The sequence below is a fragment of the Rhinolophus hipposideros genome, assembly GCF_964194185.1.
Source record: "Rhinolophus hipposideros genome assembly, chromosome: 3".
Lineage (NCBI taxonomy): Eukaryota > Metazoa > Chordata > Mammalia > Chiroptera > Rhinolophidae > Rhinolophus > Rhinolophus hipposideros.
In genome coordinates, this window is record NC_138049.1 from 102144273 (window position 1) to 102169890 (window position 25618).

General features: G+C 46.8%; 1 protein-coding gene across 2 annotated transcripts; it reads right to left on the minus strand.

Annotated features, from left to right (window-relative positions):
* Positions 1-1632: 1632 nt before the first annotated feature.
* PI16 (peptidase inhibitor 16) lies at positions 1633-14426 on the minus strand. Of its 2 annotated transcripts, XM_081045159.1 has the most exons (7): positions 14236-14425; positions 9725-9946; positions 7729-7838; positions 7367-7455; positions 5941-6744; positions 5590-5729; positions 3826-5201 (listed from the first exon to the last, which is right to left on the minus strand). In XM_081045159.1, exons 1-6 carry the CDS (start codon positions 14404-14406, stop codon positions 5608-5610), a joined length of 1518 nt encoding a protein of 505 aa, XP_080901285.1. In that variant the 5' UTR covers positions 14407-14425; the 3' UTR covers positions 3826-5201; positions 5590-5607. The 2 variants fall into 2 exon arrangements, with proteins under 2 accessions (XP_080901286.1, XP_080901285.1); XM_081045160.1 differs by having other exon boundaries at positions 1633-5729; positions 14236-14426.
* Between the last annotated feature and the right edge of the window lie 11192 nt (positions 14427-25618).

The window sequence follows — 25618 nt, forward strand, 5'->3', positions numbered from 1 at the left end:
TTCAGATGCATGTATTGCGTACGTTAAATGCTTCCTTTGTTCCCTGGTCCCCTCAGCCTTTGAGGGCTAAGGCCTCACTTTCCTCTGAGCTCCTGGCATTTTCCCTGTCAGTCCTGGAAACTGGCATGACGAGGTCCGAATCTGAGAGGAGATCGGGTTGGATTGGGGCAGGAGGGAAGCCGAGCTGTCAGCGAAAGGAGGGTGACGGGAGTGGGACCGTGTGAGGCAGTCACCTTCCTGCCCTCCTGGGATACTGAATTCTGATGGACAAAACTGGGCAAGCGTGTGCCAGGCCTTCCAGGACCCCTGTGATGAAGCCTGACGTGGCAGTGGCAGCCTGTGCGGGGTGCCAGTCTGCAGGCCCCCGGCATCCGTGCAGCGTGATGCTGGAGCCAATCCCTCCCCACCCCGGTCCTTACCGCCTCCGAGTGCTGCCCTCTTGCCTTTGAACATTCCCTCATCCTCATGGGCTTGTGCTGACACACCCCCTCCCTTCCCATTTGTCACAGCCTGGCCTAACTATGGGACACCACGTTATTTCCCCTAAAATAAGCTTCTAAAGAGTTCCCTGCTCCTAGTCTTGGATAGGTAGTCCCATGCAACAATTTTCCTGAGGGCTGGTCACGGGCGTGCTTTGCAGGAGGCAGGCAGAGCCCACTCAAAAACTAGGAAAGATGGGTTTGGGCCTCCACAGCCCCACTCTGCCCAGAGACTGCCACAACCAACTACCTCATGGGACCTGGAGGCCAGCTTGAGAAAACAGGTCCAACGGGAGGGATCCCCCCTGGGGTGTCCCCTCCACCCCAGGAACACAAGTTGTATCAGTGTAATACACACTCATCTGTAGAATAAGGAACAAAAGCCATATGATCATCTCAATAGACACAGAAATAAGTATTTGGCAAAATTCAACACCCCTTCACGATAAAAACATTCAAAAACCTGAGAATAGAGAACTTCCTCAACTTGATCAGTGGCATAACCTGATAAATATGAGAAACCCAGCAATAACTCTGAAGAATGAAAGACCTAATGTTTTCCCTCTAAGATTAGGAAGAAGAAAAGGATGTCTGCTCTTGCCCCTACTCCACATTGTACTGGAGGGGCTAGCCAGGGCAATTAGGCAACGGGAAAAGTTACATGGATCAGAAAGGAAGAACTAGGGGTGGCCGGTGGCTCAGTTGGAAGGAGTGTGGACTCTGAATGACAGTGTTGCCAGTTCAATTCCCACATGGGCCAGTGAGCTGCACCCTCCACAAGTAGATTGAAGACAATGAGGTGCCGCTGAGCTTCTGGAGGGGCGGCTGGATGGTTCAGTCAGTTGGTTAGAGCATGAGCTGCCGGTTCAATTCCCACATGGGATGGCGGGCTGTGCCCCCTGCAACTAAAGATTGAAAACTGCGACTGGACTTGGAGCTGAGCTGCGCCCTCCACAACTAGATTGAAGGACAATGACTTGGAGCTGATGGGCCCTGGAGAAACACACTGTTCCCCAATAAAAATTTTTAAAAAAGGAAAGAAGTAAAACTATCTCTGTACATGACATGATCTTGTACATAGAAAATCCTAAAGAATCTATTAAAAATGTTTCTATATAATAAATGAATTCAGCAAGTTTGCAGGATACTAAATCAAATATACAAAAATCAGTTGTATTTCTATACACTTGCAATTGAACAAAGTGAAAAGAATTTCATTCACAATCAAAAATAAAATACTTATGGATAAATTTAACAAAAGTATTGAAAACCTTGCACTTTGAAAACTACAAAATATTGTTGAAAGGAAGAAGACCTAAATGAATGGGAAAACATCCCATGTTCATGGGTTGGAAGACTTAACATAGTTAAGATGCAGATTACACTCTCCCTATTAAAATCTCAGCTGACTGCTTTGCAGAAGTCTGACAAGCTGATCCTAAAATTATTATGGACATTCAAGGGACCCAGAATAGTCTAAACAATGAAAAAGAACAAAGTTGGAGGACTCCCACTTCCTGATCAAAACTTAACTACAAAGCTACGGTAATCAAGATGGTCTGGTACTGGCATAAAGATACACATGTAGACCAATGGAATAGGATTGAGAGTCCAGAAGTAAACATTCACTTTTATGGTCAACTGAGTTTTGACAAGGGTAATAATTAGGTGGAGGGAGAATAATCTTCAACAAAAGGTACTGGGACAACTGGATATGTACAGAACAAAGAAGGATTCCCATTTTACACCACATACAAATATTAGCTAAAAATGGATCAAAGATTTAAATGTAAGACAAAACTTAATAAAACTTAGCAGAATACAAGCATAAATCTTTGTGACCTAGGATTAGCAGTGGTTTCTTAGCTATAACATCAAGAAGCACAAACAACAAAATGAAAAAATAGATAAGTTGGACATCATCAAAATTAAAACTTCTGTTCAAAGGATAGCATCAGGAAAAATTGAAAAGACAACCCAACATTTCATGAGAGAAAATGTTTGCAAGTCATATATTTGATAAGGGACTTGTATCTAGAACATAGAATTCCTACAACTCAATAATAAAAAGACAAATACTGCAATTTTTAAAAATGGACAGAAGACAAATGGACATTTCTCCAAAGAAGATACATAAGTAGCCAATAAACACATGAAAAAATAGATGCTGGACGTCATTAGTCATCAGGGAAATGAAAATCAAAACCACAATGAGATACTATTTCACACTCACTAGGATGGCTGTCATCAAAATGGTAAGTGTTGGTGAAATTAAAACCCTAACACGTTGCTGATGCAAATGTAAAATTGTGCAGCTACTTTGGAAAATAGTCTGGCAGTTCCTCAAGATGTTAAACATATCCCTCTAAAATTAAAAATTAGAACTACCAGCAATTCCACTTCTGGGAATATATCCAAAGGAGACAAAAACACTAACTTGAAAAGCAGCATTATTTACAATAGCTGAGGCATGGAAACAATCTAAGTGCCTCCATGGATGAATGGATAAAGATGGTGTGTGTGTGTGTGATGGGGGTATTATTCAGCCATAAAAAATGAGGAAATCCTATTTGCGACAACATAGATGGACCATGAAGGCATTATGCTAAATGAAATAAGTCAGAGAAAGACAAATACTCTATGATCTTATATGTGGAATCTACAAATACCCCCAAACTCATAAAAAAAGAGATCAGTCTTGTGGTTACCAAAGGCAGAGAGGGTGGTTTGGAGGGGAGTGGGAGAAAGGTGGTTAGAAGGTACAAACTTCCAGTTATAAGATAAATAGTCTAGGAATATAATGTACAACATGACTACAGCTAACACTGGTGTGTAGGTAATATTTATAGGAATTTATAGAGTAAACTTAAGAATTCTCAACACAAGAACATTCTTTTCTTTCCTATTCTTATCTCTATGAAAAGATGGATGTTAGCTAAACCTATTGTGGTCATCATTTCACAATATATGTAAATCAAACCATCTTGCTGTACACCTTAAACTTACACAGTGATTTGTCAATTATTTCTCAATAAGACTGGAAAAAAAATTTAAACAGAGAGTTACCAAATGATCCAGAGTTATCCTATGACGCTACTCTTAGGTATATACCAAAATAAATGAAAACATGTCCACACAAAGAGTTGTACATGAATGTTATAGCAGCACTATTATAATAGCCAAAAAGTGGAAAAGGTCAAAATGTCCACCACCTGACGAATGGATAAATAAAACATATTCCATACAGTGGAATATTTACTTGGCAATAAAAAAATACTGCTCCATGCTACAATATGGATGAACCTTGAAAATATGCTAAGTGAAAGAAGCCAGACACAGAAGGCCATACATTGTATGATTCCATTTATACAAAATGTCCAGAATAGGCAGCTCCAGAGAGACAGCAGATATGGTTGCTGAGGGCTGGGGGTGGGTTGGAGGGAAAATGGGAAGTGACTGCTAATGGGTATGGGGTTTCTTTTTAGTGTGATGAAAAGGTTCCAAAATTGACCGTGGTAGTAGCTAGAAAACCCTGTGAATACACTAGGACCCACTGAGTAGTACACTTTCAATGAGTGAATTTTATGTTATACGAGGTCTTAATCGTGACACAGTATATACATAAATGGAAGGTGCACAGCCCTGGCCTGATTTAGGTGCTTCCTGTTTAACTGCTCACACTCTCTTTGGCCTGGCAAGTCTGCCTCTCCCCACGAGCCCCAGCTTGGTCCCAAGCCACCCTCGGTCACCCACTGGTGCTGGCCCTATACACATGTACTTGTGCTTTCCTACCGCACAGCACTTCTGAACAATCCTGCTGTGCTCCCCTGGGGGAGTATCCGGGACTCCAGAAGCTTTCTCAGGACTCCTCCAAGCACCACGCATTGGCAAAGCCCCACCTGAGCTACATTTGTGACCTCGTGTTCCAGATGGGCCTGGGCAGCAACATCCCATGAAGAGCTTGCATGCCACTCCTTGATCCTGGACCCTGAACCCCACTCAGCCCCACTGGTGACCCTGGGATCTGAGAGAGTCAGCCCCGTACCCTTGGCCTTCCCTTGGCCCTTTCCCCTTCCTGCCAGCTACCTAAAGATTTGGGTGGTGGGAGGAGGTTCATAGGAAGGAAAAGAAGGGTACCCCAAAGAATTAAATGGAGTAGCTGGGGGAGGGGTATGAAGGAGAAGGGACAGTGGCCACAGGTTGGTAGGGGAAATGTCAAAGCCTCTTCAGGTCCTCCCAGAGTCCCCTTTGTCACCCATCCCTCACGAGCACGGAGACTGGGTACTCTTACCCAGGTTTTTTTTTTTTTAATTCAGTAGTCAGAGGCTGCTTCCCTTCCCTGCTCCACTCATAGAAACCCACTCAGGTGGGGCTTTTCCATCTGCTCCTCACAACCCCCCTCAAAGCTACACAGCAAGTATGGGGAGGGAGGCGCTCAGGGAGAACCCCCGACCTTGTATAGGCAGACAGCCACAGGCCAGGCAGGTGGGGGTCTCCCCAGGTCCCCATCCACCCCTCTGGACTGGGACAGCGGGAGCGGGAGGGGTCTGGGCCGAAAGTGCAGTCAGCCCGTGGCAGCCTGAGCCGGCTGCCCGCCAGACCACCTGTCTGGGTGATGCTCTGCAACGTTCCCTTCCAGAGGCCTTCAACCGAGAAGTGTACTGTTTGGGGGGCTGGGGCCAGTGTGAGGGAGAGGGCAGAAGGACAGTGGGCCTCTTCACCCTGGGAAGGCAAGAGGCATTCTTGGGAACAGCCTAGGACTCAAGGCTCCAGGAAGAAGCCAGGAGACTGCGAGGGGCCAAGTGGTTCCTGGGAAGCCCTGAGCTCTTCCGTCCCGTGGCCACAGGAAAACTGCTCAGAACAATCTGTAGCTAGCTGAGCTGAGGGAGGGGGCTCTCCAGAGGCAGAGGCACTCCTGGGATAGTGCCAGGAGTTGTCCTATACAGGCCTTCTGAGGGCACAAGGGCACTGGCCTGGAGTCTGGACAGAAGCTGGGGTGAAGGCGCTGCTGGGCCACAGAGTAGGACCTGCCCAGGAAGCTGTGGCCTCTTACTTGGAGAAATACAATCCGGAGTGGGTATGAGGCCAGGGTCCCCCCACCAGGCCTTGCCTTTGAGTGGTGACCCCTTCAGAAGATTCCGGCTGACACCAGGGGAAGCAGTAGCAGTAGACCCAGGAGAGGGCCCCAGACGTGACCAGGGCCCGGGTTCAGCCCCGAGACGATTGCAGGCGGGTTAGAGCCCTCTGCACCTGTGGGGAGAGGGTTTGCCTCAGCCTGCAGACAGTTCTACCTGACCTCCCACCCACCCCACCGAGCATGCAAGTGGGGGCGGCCAGGGAGGAAGGTCCTATTAAGGGAGGAAGGCGCAGGCCCCGCCATGCTCACAACTCCTGTACTGGGGGCAGGGTGCCGACACCCTGGAGTCAGGAGGGAAGGGAGGACGGACACTACAGGTCTTACCTGACAAGGACGACTGCTGGGCCAGGCTTTTAGCGGTGGCAGAGATATTGGGGAAGTTGGACAGGGACTTGGAGAAGGCAGGCCCCTTGTGGTTGAATGTGGCCTGGAGTTCACTTGGCTCATCCTGGACTAGAAAAACTGAGGCGAATTCCTCACCGAAAGAAAACAATGCAGCCTTACCCTCTTCCTGGGAGTCGGGTAGCGGCTCTTGTGTCACTGTCAGGGACACCTTTGGGTGCAGAGAACTCGTTGGGCTCCTGGAGGACATTCCTGGTGTACTGCTGACCTTTTTGTCTGCCGATTTGGAGATGGGATCATAGGTAGGTTTGGGGGAGGTAGCTGGCCGCTCATACAAGGAGAGCAGTCTGTGAGTTTTCAAAGAGGAGGGGGCCTCAGTCGTTAAGGAAGGTGGAGCCTCTGTTGCCATGGAGGAGGGGCCTTCCGTTGCTAAGGAAGATGGGACACTAGTCTGTACAGCAGGTAGACCTTCGGTTGCCATGGAGGAGGGGCCTTCCGTTGCTAAGGAAGATGGGACACTAGTCTGTACAGCAGGTAGACCTTCGGTTGCCATGGAGGAGGGGCCTTCCGTTGCTAAGGAAGATGGGACACTAGTCTGTACAGCAGGTAGAGCCTCGGTTGCCAGGGAGCTTGAGACCTCTGTTACCAAGAAGAATGCAGTTTCCGTTGCTAGGGAAGAAGAGACACCTCCTTTCCCAGAGTCTGAGGCTTCAGTTGCCAGGGAAGGTGGGGCCTCAGTTACCAGTTGAGGCAAGTCCTGAGCCTCTTCTGGGCCTCTGATGGGTTCTGATAAGAGACACAGGCCTGACATTAATGCTGCAAGTGGGACCCCATATCCCTCACCCCACAACAATCGAGGTGAGGTGACCAAATATCCTACGAAGACACACAAACACACATACACAAACTCTCTCCAGCGAATATGTCCCTCACTGGTAAGAAATGTTACTTCTCAGTTGCTTCTCCATCCACTTCCTTGTCTAAGTTTTCCTTTCTCTGCACTCGCACTTGCACTTTTCCAGGGGACTTCTCCAGCTGGATTCCTGTTCCTCACGCCCATCTAAATCCCTCTGGCCACGCCCACCAGCCGGCTCCGCCCACCACGGGCTGTTCCCAACAGGCCACGCCCACCGGGCCAGGCGCTCGGAAACCGCCGGACTCTCCTTTACACTCCGCTTGGAGGGTTGAAATCCGGTTACTTAGAATGACGGGGAGGCACACTGGCTGTGCAAGGAGGGCAAAAGGAACTTGGGAACCCGGATGGGATGCGACTGCCGAGGGCCCCGGGAGGTCCAGCCCGACAGCTCCCTTGCCCACGCACCGCTCAGGTGCCGGGAGACGCTCCAGACCATCCAGTGGGCGTCCCTTCCCTGCCTTTCCTCTCCCTCCCACCCCATCCCCGACTTACCACAGAGGGAGTTCTCACAGTGGTAGCCGGAAGGACATTGGGAACACGGAGTCCCCTCCTGGTAGGGCCTCTGCCCTTTCACGTTCCCCCTGCAGGAGGCGAGGAGGATGCTGGGGGGTCTCTGGGGACCCCTGACCCTACCCCCCATACACACACCTAGTCCGGAAGTGCCGCATTGGCTCTTACTTGCCCCAACTAACTTGCTGGCCCAATGAAAGCAAACTCCCATCGTGACTTCACAGCTACCCACCCCAAGGGTATAGGGCATAGGCTCCAGAATGGCCCCCACCCACCTCTTTAGACACTGCTCAACTCAGCCCTCCCGTTGGCTCTGCCCACCCGTAGGGCTCCCTCGGACTCACGGGGGCTCATAGTTGCAAACCAGCAAATGGATATTGGTCTCCTCAACGCCCTGGAGCTTCTCGCAGAAGTGGGAGCCACAGCCAATGCGCTCTGTCTTGGCCCAGACCACCTGAAGGAGAGCAAACCCAGCAATTTAGCCTGGGTAGGACCGCCCCTAGCTAGTGTCTCTCTGTACCAGCCTTCTGCAGGAGAGTAGGAACCCTTATAGCCTGTAAGAGCCAAGCCCCTCAGGACATGTTATTTCAGGACAAAACTTTGAATAGGGGATTTCGGACGGGGGTGGAGGACGTGATGGGAGAGGGAGGGACTTGTTCTGAACCCTCTAGTCTCCCCTGCCAACCACACACACTATTTTACCAGGCCTCTCTTCCTCTGAAAACCTTCCCTTCTGATGTACCCTCATGAAGTTTTCCTGTGGGCTGTTCCTAGAGGCTCTTGCATTTTAAACAAGAGGTATATCCAAAGGAATTAATCTCAAATAGGAGAATCTTAGCCATCACCAACAAGCAAACTCCACGGAAGGACACAGGAGGAGACATTTGGAAAGTAGAACTTCCCCCAAATCACAAGCTTTGCCTCTCTAAGTGTGGGTCTCCTACCTGCTAGAAGGAGTTCTGTCTGCAGCATAAAATTTAAAAAGTCAAAACAACATCTGTGCACCGCGACGGGCTGAGACCAGCAACCTCCCCTTGCTATTTCCAGGTCTAGTCTGCCCCGGAGTCACTCAAACTGAGGCCAGTTTTTGCTGTGAGATCTGGCTCTGGCTGGTAATTCTGCAAACCTTATCCCCTGGATTGGGGTCCTTCTGCTTAAATCAGTTGAAGTTCCCCCAGATACCACTATTGAGCAGAATAGGCAGAAATCACCCAAGTGCATGTGCACTCAGCTCCAGAGAAGGCTGGGGTGGAGGTGGAGCAGTCCCACCCCTGCTGGGCACTGACTGCAATCCCAGCAGAGGATGTGTGGGTGAGGGGTGGGGAGGAGTAGGGGGAGGGTGAGGGTGAGAGGTGGCAGGGTACAAAGGGAAGGGGGCAGGGAGGGTCGCTGCACCCTCACAACTTCCTGATCTGCGTAAGTGATGCTGGGATTTCCTGCCCTAAAGATTAGCACTAAAAATACCACCCAAAAGAGGCACTGGAAAATCCAATTGGAGAATATGGATAGGGAGATGGTTTGTTCATTTTCCTTTGTCTTTTTTTAAAACTTGTCTTCATGTTATTATTTGAACACAAATTAGCATTGGGAGGAGGAAAAAAATAATTCAGTAACACTAATGTTAATCCCCCCATACACACACAGCCTTACAGCTCTTATCTGACAATTCAAACTTTCAAAATGCAGTGAGAATCCCGACATAAGCAAAAAGTGAGAGAGGCCAGACATGCTCTCAGAAGGCTCCCTGAGACCTTCCCTCAATGACAATTTGCCTTTATTTCCAGGTAGTTTTTAAAAGCAAAAGAAAAATTAAACAAACGAAATTGTCTATTTGCTTTACCGGTCCCTAGCAGATTGGAAGCAGCAACTTAGACATCATGAGAAATGACAAAAGAAGGACAGTGAGAGAGTTGACAGAAGTGGGAGGGGGCTCTTACTGCTGGAGCAAAAACTCTGCATAACTTGCGCAAGAGGACAGGACTGCTTACAACTCCGTCAGGACGGCCCACGACAGTAACTGCCGTCCGGGAAACGGGCTCTGAGACACCTAGTCACAGGTCTCTTCGGTATCAGCCGGCCGAGAGGGAGGGCCTAGGTTTTCCGATTGTGGTTTTTAAAGAGTAAACTGAAAACGGTTTTTAGTCCGTTCGAGAAGCAGACTTCGTCAGAGGCCTGGAGAACCATTACTTGTTGTGGAAAGACGACTTTATGAAGGATCTGAGGGGTTCTTAGAGCGCGGACTAAGAGGCTCACAGGCGCTGAAGGAACAGGTGGCTCCGCCCCGCCCGCCCCGCTCGCCCCGCCCACTGTTCTCGCGGCCCCGCCCTCCGGGCCTCGCACCTGCGTGTAGTGGCCGCACATCTGGCCCGCGTCGCAGGTGGAGGTGCTGAAGTTGTAGTGCTCGCGCTCGTGGTGCCACTCCTCCACGGCCAGCGGCACATCCACGCCCTCGTCCGTGATGGCGAACAGGTTCTCGCCACGCCGCCCGCGCTCCTTGTTGTGGCCCCACACACACTGCTGCGCGTAGGCCTTGGCAAAGGCAGCCAGCTCCGCGTCCCATCTCTGCGGGACAGGTCGGGGAGGGAGGTGAGGACACCTCAGGCTCAATGGAGGCAGGAGGGGAGGTGGGACACGGTGAGGACGCCCACGGTTCTGAGCCAAGAAGAAGGTCGAGGGTAGCCTGGGGACCTCTGGGGGCAGGAGACCCTCCCCTCCTTGGCAGAGTGACTCGGGGCCATAATCTGGAACAGGTCTCTGCTCCTGGTGGACTTCTGTGGGGAGGTGGGAGGGTGCTACCCTAGGCTGTGGAGTTAGCCAAACTCAGGACCATTCACCAGCCTTGTGATTTGGGACGGATTGCCTAACCTTTCACAAGACGTTGGGAAGAGTAAATACTATTAATATTCACATCCTTCTATGAGAAAGATGGGCCCTTCTTACCTCCCAGGGCTGCCTGAACTGCTCTGAAGATCACAAGCTGTCCGGTGAGATGTTCAGAGGCTGGGGTGTTTATTTCGCCATTCCTCTCCCCTTATCCACTCACTATAAATCTGACTTGGGAGTCAGCATTCCCCTCTCAGCTTCCACTCTCCCCTTGGGATAGCCCAGCCTCCAAGGCTTTGTCAGTTTCAGCCTTCTCTCCTGAGTGCTATTCCCAAGTGCTCTCAATTCCTGTCAACTGACAACCCCTTTCCCCAAGAAAATTAAGTGTCTCTGTGTGACCCTCACTGAGAGGCCTCTTTCAGAGATTTGGTGGCCCAAAGAGCTCAGATTCCAAAGGCAGTGTTCTCCAGTGGGACCTCAGGTGAGACAGCAGGAGGGGGCATTTTTAGGTTAGGGGGACTCTGAGGTTCTCTGTCCCTGGCTGAGAGGACAGGCCCCGTGTGGGTGGGAAGAGGGACTAAAAGGCATTGGACCAAAGGATTGAGGAGGGAGGCCTGGATCCCATTAAACTTTATCCTGGCCTCTCCTGGAAAAGGATTGCCTGGCAGCGACTCTTGCTCCACCCTCTGGGGGCCCATCCAGCTGTGGGAGCCAGACAGCCCATGAAGCTCCAAAAGCTTGGGTGACCCCGAGCGGAGGAGGCTGTGTGGCCACACCCTCTCCCCACCCACACGAGGTTCTCAGGAGCAGCTGCCTGGGGTGGCAATGGGAGCACTGCACTGCGATAGCCCGACTGCTGTGACTAAATGAATCCCTCTCCCGCTCTGGGCTTTTCTTTTTTTTCTGTCCCAAATCACTGGTCCCTGAGGTTCTCTCAGACTCTGGCAATAGTGGGGGTTAGGCAGTGGGAAAGGGGCAGGGTGCTGGGGACCAGGATCAGGATGACCTGCGGACCCTCAGGCTAGACTGAAGACTCCTTCAGGGTAGGGCAATGCTGGCACCCAGCAGGAACTCAACAGACATTTGTCAGCTTTTGACGAGTGAGACAGGGCCCTGCTTTAAATGGTCTCCCCTACAAAACTGGGCTGTCATTTCCATTCTGACTAGATGCCTGGAGTCCCACAATTAGAGTCATTCCTTTGGGTCTTAAGACTTCTCAGTGGTCCAGAGACCCCTGGGGAATTTCAAGAGTCATGGCACCCACCCACATTGGCCACATGGTCACCATCTGAAAGCAAGTTCATTCATTCACTCACTCATTCATTGAACAGTCCTGGGCACCGTGCCAGCCCTGGGGTGACAGCAAGGACCAAGAAGCCCAAGTTTATGTTGTCCTAAACTATTAACTGGGCCACCATGTGGTAAATGACAGATACACAATGGGTAGATTAGAGGCACCAAAGAGGGCCATTAGCTCAACCGAGGGTGGAGAAGGAGACAGTAAACTAAGTGTTAAAAGATGAGGCATTGGCCAGGTACAGAGGGGAAGGTATCCTGACCAGAAGGCAGTATTGAACAAAGGCATGGAGGTAAGAAGCAATGTTTTGGTTGGAGAAATTCAAGCTGTTCAGGTTACTGAAGGAGAAAGTGGGTGGGAGAGGAGGCTGGAGAAGTAAGACGGGGACGGAGACACAGAGAGACTTCTCAGGAGCTGGAGCTTTATCCTGAGGCACGAGGGAGCCACATGGAGCCATTGCAGGGTTTTAAGCAGGGTCAGGCCTGTGTGTTGGATCATACATTCTGGTAGCAGAGGCCAGAGGCTGGGGAAGCAGGTAGCGACTGTTCTAGGAGACCTTGGGAGAAGAAATGAAAGACTGAACGTGGCTTGTGGCATATGGATTGGGGGCGGGGGTTGGGTGGGAGGGACAGGGTTAAAGGAAAATTAAACTTCCTGGGAGGTAAAAGTGATTAAATGAGGAGACTAAGGGAGAAAGAAGAGTCTACTATAACCCACACCTGCCTCACCCTGAATCCATTCCCTTTTTTGTTAAACACTTATTGAGCACTTAATAATTGCCAGATGCTGTTCTAAGTGCTTTACAGATATTCATTCATTTAATCCTTACAAGCACCCTACAAGGGAGTTGTTATATTGTTATCATCCCCAATTTACAGATGAGGAAGCTGAGGCACAGAGAGGTTAAGTAACTTGGCTGAGGTCACACAGCTAATAAATGGCAAGTTAAGGTTTGAACCCAGGCTGTCTGGCTCCAGAGTCTGCATTTGCCACTGCTGAGGTTGCACCTGAGCTTTGTTCCCACCAAGCAGCAGCATATCCCCTCACTATCTGAACTGCTTCCCAGAATGTTGTCCCACCCCTGAGAGCCACCTCTGTCAGCAAAGCAGCTTTCATCCTCTGTAGCCCTCAGCCCTGAATCAGCCACCAAGACTGTAGGGCATCAAGGATGTACAGATGGGGAAACTGAGGCCCAGCAAGGAGTTCCAGGCCTCCATCAGGGAGCTGCTGGCCTAGCTGCTACCAGCATTCAAGGCTCCTGATTTGTTGTCTGTGGTCCCTGGTTGCCCAGGCAACAGGGCTTGAATGATGGTGCTGTGTGTGTCTGTGGAGCCCCCTCCGAGATCTTTCACATGGGTCATCCTGTCTGACCCTCACGGCAGGGATGCCAGCCCCACATGATGGATCAGGAAACTAAAGGGGCCCACCAGTCACTTCACCAGATTGGCAGAGCTGGTAGAAGTGCAGTCTGGGAACCCCAGGCTCACTACTGTGTTCCCCAGAGGTGGCCTTGCTCTCAGGCACCAGCTATGGCTCGCTGGCACCAGCTATGGCTTGCTGGTATGACCAACAACCTCCTAGGCCACCTGAGCGTGGCTAGGGGGGATGGGCTAGTCCAGCCCTCAGGGAGGGCAGGAAAAGGATGAAATTCTCAATTTATCTCTTTTAATCTTTAGCGTCAAAACCCTGCCATCAGATAACTCTCCCTCCCTGATGGAGGTACTGTGTTTCCCCAAAAATAAGACTGGGTCTTAAATTAAGTTTTCCTCCAAAAGACGAATTAGGGCTTATGTTCAGGGGATGTCATCCTGAAAAATCATGCTCGGGTTATTTTTTGATTAGGTCTTATTTTCAGGGAAACATGGTAACCACCACCTCAACTCTGGATTCTGTCATCTGTAGGCAATTCCATGTATGTTCACTATATATGCATGTGTTCCCACCTGTATACAATAGTATTTTTCACATTTTAAAACTTCATGTGAATATATCCTACTGTGTGTGTGTGTGTGTGTTTGTTTCATTTCCCCCTCGACTCAATATCTGTGAGATTCAGTCCATGTTAATATATATGTATTATATTGGTACAAAAGTAATTGCACTTTTTGCAATTATTTTTAACCTTTTAAACCGCAATTACTTTTGCACAAACCTAATAGATCCAATTATGACCCCATTTTACAGATGAGGAACTGAGGGTCCTTACTAGGTTAAGGGACTTGCCCCAAATCATGGATCTTATAGGTGGCTGAGACAGAATTTGAACCATGTGATCCAGAGTCTTTTCTGCTTCTGCTTCCTGTGCTCATCCCACTTCCTCAGTACTTCCCGCCCCCTCCAGGTGCCCTGACGCTTCTCACTGCCCTGTTTCCTCATGTCCTTCGAAGGCAGCTGAAAGACGGTTGTCACCAAGATGTTAGGAGCTTCCTGTGTTCCCCCTCCCAGGGGCACATGGATTTTAAGAAGTGCTGGGAAGGGGTCACTGGGGTGGGAAACGGGGGCATTCAGGTCTGACAGTTGTATGATCTGCAAGCCCCTGAGGGACCAGCCTGTTCCTCTGAGCCTCAGTTTCCTCATCTGTATAATGGGGCTGCTCATGGGGACCTGTGTATTATATAATGTCAGAGATTCTGTCACTGACCCGAGAGGTAAGTCTCTGAGAGGGATTGGTGGGGGGCCCTGACCAGCACCCCTTCAGTCCCAGCAGGTGAGTGTCCCTGACCACACTTACCATTTGCAGCATGCTGGTGGCTGGTGGGGACACGTGCGCACGGTAGAGGTTGTGCAGCTCCACCATCACTCGTTTCTCATCATCACTCAGGGCTCCAGCGGGGCCTGCGATGGCCACCAGCAGTAGCAGTGGTGGCAGCAAAAGTGCCAGCAGACTGTGGGAGCTGTGCATGGTGGCCAGCCCTCTCTGCTTCTCCCTTCCAGGGGTCTGGCAGCTGGATTTAAAGTCCTTCCCACACAAGCACCACCCTGGCTGGGGCGGTGGGAGGGGCTGTCTGGCGGCCCAGCCCGGCTCACACAATGTCTTAGAGAGGGCTGGGTGCTTGGGTCCCGACCAGAGTTGAGTCCACTCCCAGCATTTATTTCCCCCTGGAGTCCTTGGCAAAAACGTCCTTTCTCTCAGTATCGGGGGCTCAGGCCAAGAGCTGTGTGAGTACCGCTGTCCCTCCCAAGACGTGGACAAAGTTTTGACCCAGGTCCTCCAGAGACAAAAGCATGGTAACCTCTGCAGAAGTCACACCTACTGGGTGCTAAGGACATAAGAGGAAGGAAACCACATGGACCACATCCCCAGAGCACTGGACAAAAAGAGGAAGGTACAGGTGGCTTGTCGAAGGATGGAGGGAGACAAGATGTATTTGGTAAAGGCTGAGTCAACCTAAGTCTGAATCTCTGTTCTGCTCCTTTGCTAGCTGTGTTTTGGCTATTTTCTCTACTGAATCAGTGACAACAATAATACCTACCTCATAGGGCTGGAAGGAGGATTGAATGAAATTGAATGTATGCAAAGCACCCAGTATAGTATCTGGCACATAGTAGGCCCTCAGTAACAGTAGATAATTACTACGCACGTAACATGGCTTTGGCCGGCTCCCAGCCCCAAGAGGAGGCAGGACTCTTTCTTACCAGAAGAGGGACTGGTGTTTCCCACTCTAGCTGTACCCCAGAATAGGGCTTTTCACTCTGGATAAAATGTTGGCTTCCATATGCCCTCTGTGAATGTATGTTTTGAGGCGCTCATTTGGAAGTGGGATGCTGGGATCACTCCTGCTGTGAAGATGCAGAATATAGAACGTGTCTGTTTTTGAAATCAAGAGAGAGCAGAAAAGCAGAAGGGTGAGTGAGCTGATGCAGCAGAGCTCTGAGGGGAGGGTATTGGAAGGGAAATAGGCCCAGGGGCCAAGCACTGCATCGTAATGACCCTGCAGGGGCAGGGACCGAGGTCTTGGCCTTCGTGAGGCAGGAAGTTAGAACCAGTACTGTTGCATTCAACTGGAATCCTTGAAGCCTGCACTCTCAGTGAATGGGGACCTCACTGGCTTTGGACCATGGCAAGAAAACCTGTCACTGCTCAGGTCTCGGGGTAAAAACAAAAGCAAAACCAACTTGGATTCTAAAACAAACAAACAAAACTATTAGAACTAATTTAAAAATTCAACAAAGTTGCATGAAATAAAATCAACACACACAAAAAAAACGAGTTGTTTTTCTACACACTAACAATAAATAATCCGAAAAGAAAATAATTCCATTTACAATAACAATAAAAAGAATAGAATACTTAGGAATAAACTTAACCAAGGAGACAAAAGACTTGTACATTGAAAACTACAAAACACTGCTGAAAAAAATTAAAGAGACAAATAAGTGGAAAGACATCCCATATTTATGGATTAGAAGTCTTAATACAACCCAAAGCAATCTATAGATTCAATGAAATCTCTATCAAAATCCCAATAATGAATTTTTGTAGAAATAAAAAAATCCATCCCCCCAAAATCTTGTGGAATCTCAAGAAATCCCAAATATCCAAAACAATCTTGAAAAAGAAAAACAAAGTTGGAGGCCTCAAACTTCCTGATTTCAAAACTTACTACAAAGCTATAGTAATCAAAACAATATGGTACTGACATAAAGACAGACATATTACATCAGTAAAATAGAATATAGAGCTCAGAAATAACCTCTTGCATATATGATCTAACAATTTTTGACAAGAGTGCCAAGAACATTTGATGGGGAAAGAACTGTCTTTTCAACAAATTGTGTTGGGAAAACTGGATATCCACATACAAAAGAAAGAAGCTGGAACCTTACTCTACACCATCTACAAAAGTTAACTGAAAATGGATCAAAGACCTACACATAAAAGCTAAAACTATATATATGTATACATATACATATATATATATATATATATATATATATATATACTCTTAGTGTATATATATATATATATATATATATATATATATATATATATATACTCTTAGAAGAAAATATATGGGAGAAACGTCATAACATTAGATTTGGCAAAGATTTTTTTGGCTACTACACCAAATGCATAGACAACAAAAGAAAATACAGATAAACTGGACTTAATTAAAATTAAAAATTTTTGTTTCTCATAGGATGCAATCAACTGAGTGAAAAGGTAACCCATGGAATAGGAGAAAATATTTTCAGATTATATATCTGATAAGGGATTAATCTCCAGAACATATAAAGAACTCCTACAACTCAACAACAAAAAACCTAAGCAATCTAATTTAAAAATGGGCAGAGAATTTCCAAAGAAGGTATATACGTGACTAAAAAGCACATGAAACATCACTAGTGATTAGGGAAATTCAAATCAAAATCACAGTGAGGTATCACTTCATACACATTAGGATGACTATTATAAAAACAAACAAACAAAAACACTCAGAAAATAGCAAGTGTTGGCAAGGATATAGTGAAATTGGAACCCTGTGCATTGCTTCTGGGAATGTAAAATGGTGCAGCAGCTGTGGGAGACAGTATGGTGGTTCCTCAAAAAATTATGATCCAGCAATTCTACTTCCGGGTATATACCTAAAAGAATTTAAAGCAGAGATTTGAACAGATATGTGTACACCAATGTTCATAGCAGCACAATTCACAATAGCCAAAAGGTGAAAACAACCCAACTGTCCACCAATGAATGAATGGATAAAGAAAATGTGGTATATACAAGTAGATTGGGGAGGGGTTATTACTGTTTGAGGGATGTAAATGTATAACTATTACATTGTCTTGTACACCTGAAACTAATTTAAAAAAAAAGAAAAATGTGGTACGAGATCAGACAATTAAGTTCGCAAACTCATCCTAGAAAAAGTGCTACATACCTCATTGCTGAATATCACTATGGTCACCTTCGAAGTACTCCCGTTGGGAAGCTATGTACCAATAGCAGTGACTAATCCACCCTTCAAAGCAATTTTGGAACTCTTTTTCTGGAATGGCTGTCAGAGCTGTCGTCATATTAACCTTGATGTCCTGAATGTCATCAAAATGTCTTCCTTTCACTATTTCCTTTATCTTTGGGTAAAGAAATAAATCATTGGGGGCCAGATCAGGTGAGTAAGGAGGTTGTTCCAATACAGTTATTTGTTTACTGGCTCAAAACTCCCTCACAGACAGTGCCGTGTGAGCTGGTGCATTGTTGTGATGCAAGAGCCATGAATTGTTAGTGAAAAGTTCAGGTTGTCTAACTTTTTCACGCAGCCTTTTCAGCACTTCCAAATAGGAAACTTGGTTAACTGTCCAGTTGGTACAAATTCATAATGAATAATCCCTCTGATATCAAAAAGGGTTAGCAACATCATTGCAACAAGTTCTCGAACTTAATTGTCAGGCCTCATATATACATACAATGGAATATTATTCAGCCTTTGAAAGGAATGAAGTTTTGACACATGCGGCAACATGCATGCACCTTGCAGACATCATGCTGAGTGAAATAAGCCAGACACAAAAGAACAAACATTGTATGATTCCATTTATAGGAGGGATCTAGAGTAGCCAAATTTATAGAGACCGAAAGTAGAATGGTGGTTTCCTGGGGCTAGAGGAGAGAGAAATAAGTACTTTTTAAATTGGGTACAGAGTTTCAGTTTGGAAAGATAAAGAAGTTCTAGAAATGAAAGGTAGTGATAGTTGCACATATGAATGTATTTAATGCCACTGGACTGTACACTTAAAAACGGTTAAGATAGTAAAGTTTATATTATGTATGTATTTTACCACAGTAATTAACAAAAACAAAAGCAAAAAAACTTGGGAATCCAGAGTGGGGTGGATTGAGTAGTGGTAGGGGGTTAGTTTCTGCAGAGACAAAGAAAAAAAGCATGTCTGAAGGGAGCTTTCACAGCCCAAGCCACTTGGGCCAACCATGAGGGGGGAAAAAATCTCCAGTCTTAGCTCACAATCAGAAATTATAAAACACACGAGGAACTGAGCTACCGTAAGCAACAGCATGCAATACAAATGGGAGGATTTCTGTCCTCAAAACTTGAGATAGTAGAACAATCTGGAAGCTTTCAAATAACTATATTTAAAATGATTAAGGAAATAAATGGGTAACTGGAAAAGAGAGAAAGAAGCCTTAGGAGGTAGCGTGGAGCATAGTGTGGGAGAGAATTAGGAGAATTCAGGACAATAGATTAGTCTGTGGGGAGGAGGAGAAGCTATTGGGGAAAAGCCAGAGTGGAGGAGAGAAGACTAAGAGAAAGCAGATTAGACCTACAGCCCAGCCCACTGGGCAGCTCTCCCAGGGTGTTTCAAGGTGGAAGCTGTGAGATGGATATCTTTCCTCTGTGGACAGGAGAACTTGGTGAGTCCCTGACAGTTTGGGATTGAGATAGAAATAAGGAGACTTAGACGAAAACATAGACTTCCCAGGGAGTTCAAGTGCTGAACACTGGCCTGGGAGGTGCCGGCCTCAGGAGTGGAAAGGACACACAGTACTCAGACACGTCCTGGGCAGAAGTGGGCGCTGTGACTACAGGTTACCCTGGTGTGGTCACCACTGTAGCCTCTGCCTTGCTCCTCTACAGCAGGGAAAAATAGCTCTGGAGGCTCAGCACAATGGGCAGCATTCATTCATTCTTCATTCATTCATTCATTCAACGAAGATTTACAGAGCTCCATTGTACCAGGTGATCAGCTGGGTGAGTAAAGCAGACCGAGACCCTGCTGTCATGAAGCAGGAGACCCACATGGAAACATGTATATAGCGTTGTGGATAAGAGTGTGGGGCTTACCAGCTGGGTGGCCTTGAGCAAGTTGTTTCCCCGCTGGCTGGCTTCAGTTTCCTCATCTGCAAATTGGGCTTAGAACAGAACCTATCTCACAGGATGGCTGAGAACATCAAATGAGTCAGTCCATGGATAGGGCTTGGAATAGTGCCTGGCACATGCTAAGTGCTCATTAACTTAGCCAATATGAGTGCATTCGTCATCATTATTATTACAGGTGAGAGTTTACAGGGCCTCAAGCTGTAGCAGAGGGAAAAACTACAGCAGTCTGTCCTGGCTTTTCCCCTAGGGAGGAGACCCTTGGCCTCTGGGCGCACGCAACTGGAAAGGGAGGACACAACTCTGAGGAGCAGGGGTGCTGGTGTGAGTGATGCCAGGGCATGTGGACTGGGGAGGCTGTGGAGATAGAGCCTGGTTTGCCCAAGAGGGGAGGAGGAATTGGAAACAAAGACTGGTAAAGACCAGATCCAGCGTGAGTGTTTGGGGACCAAGGGTGTGCAGCCAGAGAGCCCCACTCTGCCTGTGTACTTTCCCTTGCCACAGGAGTGATCTCATTTACTTCTCATATGACAGTGTGGGTCTTCTGATCACCACACATGAGGAAACTGATGCTCAGAGAGGTAAAGTGATTTCCCAACGTTGGGGAGGGGCATGGTGGGACCAGAGCCTGGGAGCTGACACTATGGAGAGAGGGACAGTGGGGGCAAGCAGATGGGAGAGAGAAAGGAACAGAGGACATGAAGGTAGGAGAGGGGGAGAGGGAGGGAGGGATGACAGAATCAGGCACAGGGAGGACTGGCTGAGGTTTACAACTGTGCTTTGCCCTCTAAACCGGACTCAGAGGAAATATTGATTTTCTTTTGAATTATTATCTCTCTATATTTTCGACCAAGTTTGATTGTGAATAGCAATATAACTTTACAACAAAAAATTAAGACAAAGGGGGCGGGGAATTCCACCTCTAGTATTTGCTTCTAGTCTTTGAGCAGGTGCCACTCCAAGTGTGGTCCATGGCGCGGTGCCATTCTGTCAGATGTCCATTGCCGCTGCTCAACTCAGCACAGCAGGTGCAGAAAACAAGAGTGAGCGCTGAGAAACTCCTTTGGCAATTCCAGATAGTTCTTTTACTCCTGTTGAATCTGTGATTTAAAAATTCGGGCTTGTATTTTGTCTATCTGCTTTTCATTTCACTTTTCTAGTAATTAATTTTTTTTTAATTTATTGGGGTGACAATTGTTAGTGAAATTACATAGATTTCAGGTGTACAATTCTGTATTACATCATCTATAAATCCCATTGTGTGTTCACCACCCAGAGTTAGTTCTCCTTCCATCACCATATATTTGATCCCCCTTACCCTCATCTCCCTCCCCCCACTAGTAATTAATTTTTTAACTTTTTATTTTGAAATAATTATAGACTCGCTGAAAGTCACAGAAATAACACATAGAGTCCCAAGAACCCTTTACCTAGCTTCCCCCAATGGTGATTTACAGAGCCTCATTGTGCCATGGAGCTCCGTAAGAAACTGTGGTACCCAAACCAGCAAATTGACATTGGTACGATACTGTGAACTGATATCAGACCTTATTTAGATTTCACTCACCTGTGTATATATGTGTGCATACATGTGTGTAGTTCTGTGCAATTTAATCTCAGATTCATGTTGTCCTATGAAAACCAAGATACAGAACTTAAAGGAACTTCCTCCTGCTACCCCTTTATAATTGCAATCCCACTACTAACCCTGTCCCCTGGCAACCACTACTCTATTCTCCATAGCTGTCATTTTGTCATTTCAAGAATATTATATAAATGGAATAATACAGCATGTAACTTTTTTTTGACAATGAAATGTTTTTTATTAGTTTCAGGTGTACAAAGCAACGTAATAGTTAGACATTTAAACCCCTCAAAATGTGATAACCCACCCCTCAAGCTACTACCGCTCTGACATCTTCTATAGCTGCTACAATACCATCGACTATCTTCCCTGTGTTGTACTCCACATCTCATGACTATATATACCTATATATTTAGTTGTAGTTCTCATTAAATATTCTTCTGCTTCAGCTTCAGGTGTACAGCGCATTGGTCAGGCATCTACACAGTCTATGACGTGATCCCCCCGATAAGTCCAGTGCCCGCCTGGCACCTTACATAATCTTTACAACATTGTTGATTATATTTCCCCATACTGTATTATGGGGAAATTTATATTTCTTAATTTATATTTCTTAATGCCTTCATCTTTTTCACCCTGCCCCCAACCCTATTCACATTTATCACCCTGATAGAGCTAGTGCCTATCTGGCACCATACCTACTTATTACAATATTATTGACTATATTCCTTATATCCCCATGACTACCGTACAACAACCAATTTGTACTTCTTAATCCCTTCCCCTTTCACTCATCCTTAACCCCCCTCCCATGTTAAAGAAGTCCCTCTAAGAGTCCTTGTACTACTGGTTTGGGGGTGATGAACTTCAACTTTTTCTTGTCTGGGAAGCTCCTATCTGTCCTTCAATTCTAAATGATAGCCTTGCTGGGTAGAGCAATCTAGGTTGTATGTCGTTGCTTTTCATCACTTGGAATATTTCCTGCCACTCCCTTCTTCCCTGCTAAGTTTCTGTTGAGAAATCAGCTGTCAGTCTTATGGGGGCTCCCTTGTAGGTAACTGCTTTTCTCTTGCTGCTTTTAAGATTCTCTCTTTGTATTTAATCTTTGGCATTTTAATTATGATGTGTCTTGGTGTGGGCCTCTTTGGGTTTATCTTGTTTGGGGCTCTCTGTGCTTCCTGAGGTTGTATGTCCATTTCCTTCACCAGGTTAGGGAAGTTTTCTGTCATTATTTCTTCAAATAAGTGTTCAATTCCTTGCTGTCTCTCTTCTCCTTCTGGTACCCATATAATGCGAATATTGGTACACTTGATATTGCCCCTTAAACTCTCCTCAATTTTTTTGGATTCTTTTTTCTTTTTGCTGTTCTGATTGGGTATTTTCTGCTAACTTACCTTCTACATCTCTGGTTGTAGACCTTCTACACCTCTGCTTCATCTAATCTACTGTTGATTCTCTGTAATATATTCTTCATTTCCGTCATTGTATCCTTTATTTCTTACTGGTTCTTGTTCATGGTTTCCATCTCCACTTTTATGAGATAATTGAGCCTTCTCATAACCAGTGTATGGAACTCTGTGTCTGACAGATTGCTTATCTCCGTTTCGCTGCAGTTTTTTTCCTGCAGCTCTGTTCTGTTGTTTTACTTGAGACATGTTTCTTTGTCTCCCCATTTTGGCTGCCTCCCTGTGTTTGTTTCTATGTATTTGGTAGGGCTGCAATGTCTTCCAGTCTTAGTAGAGTGGCCTTATGTAGTAGGTGTTCTGTGGGGTTCAGTGGTGCAGTATTTCTGGTCACCTGAGCCATGAGCTCCAGGTGTGTCCCTTGTGTGGGTTGTGTGTGCCCTCCTCTTGTAGTTGAGCCTTGGTTGATAATTTCATGTCAATGAGAGGGACTGACCCTTGGGCTTACTGATTGTGAGGACTGGCCTTGACTACAGTGGGAAGGGTTGTTGTGCAGGGGCTGATTCAACAGAGCAGGAGCTGCCTCAGCAGGACTCTGGTGCCTGCCCAATCCACACCTTGGGTGTGTCATACTTGGAGATGGCTGGGTGATGCTCCAGCTCGTTTTGAAGCTGGCCACTAGGGGCCACTTTGAACGGGACCGCTGTAGATCTATTTCAGACACAGCCCATGACCCACCTGGGGCCACCTAGCGGGAGCCAGAAAGAAATCTGCAGTTGTCTGCTGCCCGTGCTATGCTTGGAAGCGCCTTGAGAGGCCAAGCCATGAACCAAGGCTGGCTGCCACTAGTGGCAGCTTAGGGCTGCTCAGCCAGAGGTACAGGACATGCTCAAGTCAGATGCTGCTTGTCTGGGTTCTGCGAACCTTTGAGAGACCCTAGGAAAGTGCAGCTTGAGTCAAGGCAAGCGGCCACTGAAAGCAGCCTGGGTGTGCCCGAAAGTTGGGCAGGGTCAGGTCTCAAATCTCCAGGGTGGGGCAAACGAACAGTGGAGACTCAGAAATGGTGGTCGCCTGTGTTCGCACACTACAAAGGGGGAGGGCTCAACTAAGAAACAATGGCCTCTGACAGCTCCCCCATCCAGAAGAAAGCCACCTCTCCAGCCCCCATCCCAGACAACTCAATTCCCCCCCATTTGTCCCTGCCACCTTTCCAGCTGCTGCCCCAGCGCTGAGCTCAGAGCGAGTGATTCCACTGGTGGGTAAGTCTGTGTGGTCCCTTTAAGAGGAGCAGCCTCACTGTCGCCCTCAGTCACAATCTCCGCTGGTTTTCACAACCGAAAATTATGAGGACTTCTCTCCCCAGCACTGGAACCCTGGGCTGGGGTGGGGCTAGGATCTCTCACTCCTTTGTGGGGGTGAGGGGACCCCCACAGCCGAAATAGCACTCCCGATCTTTAATGGTCACACATGGGTGGGGGACCAGCCCGTTCCTCGTCTCTGATCTTCCTACCAGTCTGGAGGTGGCTTCTTCTGCAAGTCCTTAGTTGCGAGGCTTCAGTTCAGCTTGCTTTTAGGTGATTCGTGATAATGGTTGTTTTGTAGATTAGTTGTAATTTCGATGTGGTTGTAAGAGAAGGTAAGTACAGCATTTACCTACTGCACCATCTTGGTTGTCCACAAGCTGGACAGAGCATGTAAACTTTTGAGATTGGCTTTTTCACTAAAAATAAATGCCCTTGAGATCCATCCAACCTGCTGCATTTATCAACAGCTCATTCCTTTATATGGTTGAATAGCATTCCGTGGTATGGGTGTACCATAGTTGAACAATGCACTGGTTGAAAAACATTTAGGTTGTTTCCAGTTTGGGGTTCTTATGAATAAAGCTGCTATGAACATTGTGTACAGATCTCTGTGTGAGTTTTCATTCCTCTGAGATAAATGCCGACAATGCAATGTGCTGGGTCATACGGTAGGTGCCTATTTAGTTTTACAAAAACTGCCAAACTGTTTTCCAGCTGCAATGTATGAGAGGTCTCGTTCCTCCACAATCTTATCAGCATTTCTCATTATCTCTACTTTTTATTTTCGCCATTATTGTGGGTTGAATTGTGTCCCCCTTAAAGATACGTTCATGTCCTCAACCTCAGTACCTACAAAATGTGACCCTATTTGGAAATAGGGTTTTTACAGATATAACCAAGGTAAGGTGAAGTCATGCTGGATTAGGGTGGGCCTTAAGTCCGATGACTGATGTCCTTATAAAAAGGCCATGCGAAAGCACAGGCACATATGGAAGACGGACGTGTGACAAGGGAGGCAGAGATCGGAGTGATAACAGCTACAAGCCCAGGAACACAAGGATGGGTAACAGCCTCCAGAAACTGGAAAACGCAAGAAAGGATTCTTCCCTAGAGCCTTCAGAGGGAGCCTGGCCCTGCTGACGCCTTGACTTCAGACTTCTGGTCTCCAGGACTGTGGAGAACATGAGTTTGTTCATGCCTTTTTATTGTTTTTTGTTTTTGTTTTGTTTTGTTTTGTTTTTTACTGTTGAGTTTTGATATATATATATATGTTTTTGTTGTTGTTGTTGTTTTGTTTTTAAGGAGGGCGCAGCTCACAGTGGCCCATGCAGGAATCAAACTGGCACCCGTGGTGCTATTATTAGCACCACGCTCTAACCAACTGAAATAAGCGGACACCCCTTACATATATTTTAGATACTTGTCCTTGGATACATACATGTTTGTCATTTACTTTTATGGTATTTTATAAAACTATTGGTTTGTGATGGACTAGAAATTTTATAAAAACAAACCTGTCCTTCACATTGAGAGTCTGAGAAGCACGGTCCTACTCTCTTTTCTTTCTTTTTTAAATGAAACAATAGTACATGTACAATGTTGGGACCTGACTTTTTTTGCCAGATAATTTATCACAAATAATTTCTCCAACTTGCTCTGTATCTTTATAACTACCACCTTTAATGGTCACAGAATATTCCATAGAGTATGTGTGCTGTCATTTACTCAGTCTGTTCCCTTGGTTAGACATTAGGTTATTAACCACTTTGGTGTCTTATAGACACTTCTGAATCACTCACCTTTGGGCACAAGGCTTTTTCTTATATTGTGGATATATTTTTCTTAGTTCCCATGCTGACCATTGTGGCTCAGCTTGCTCTTTTACTAGAATTTAGATGTCAGGGTCAGGCCAGATTACTGATTGCCACATTCTGTGTTCTCATAGAAACAAACGGTCACTGGCACTGATTCCGAACCACCCTGGAAGCTT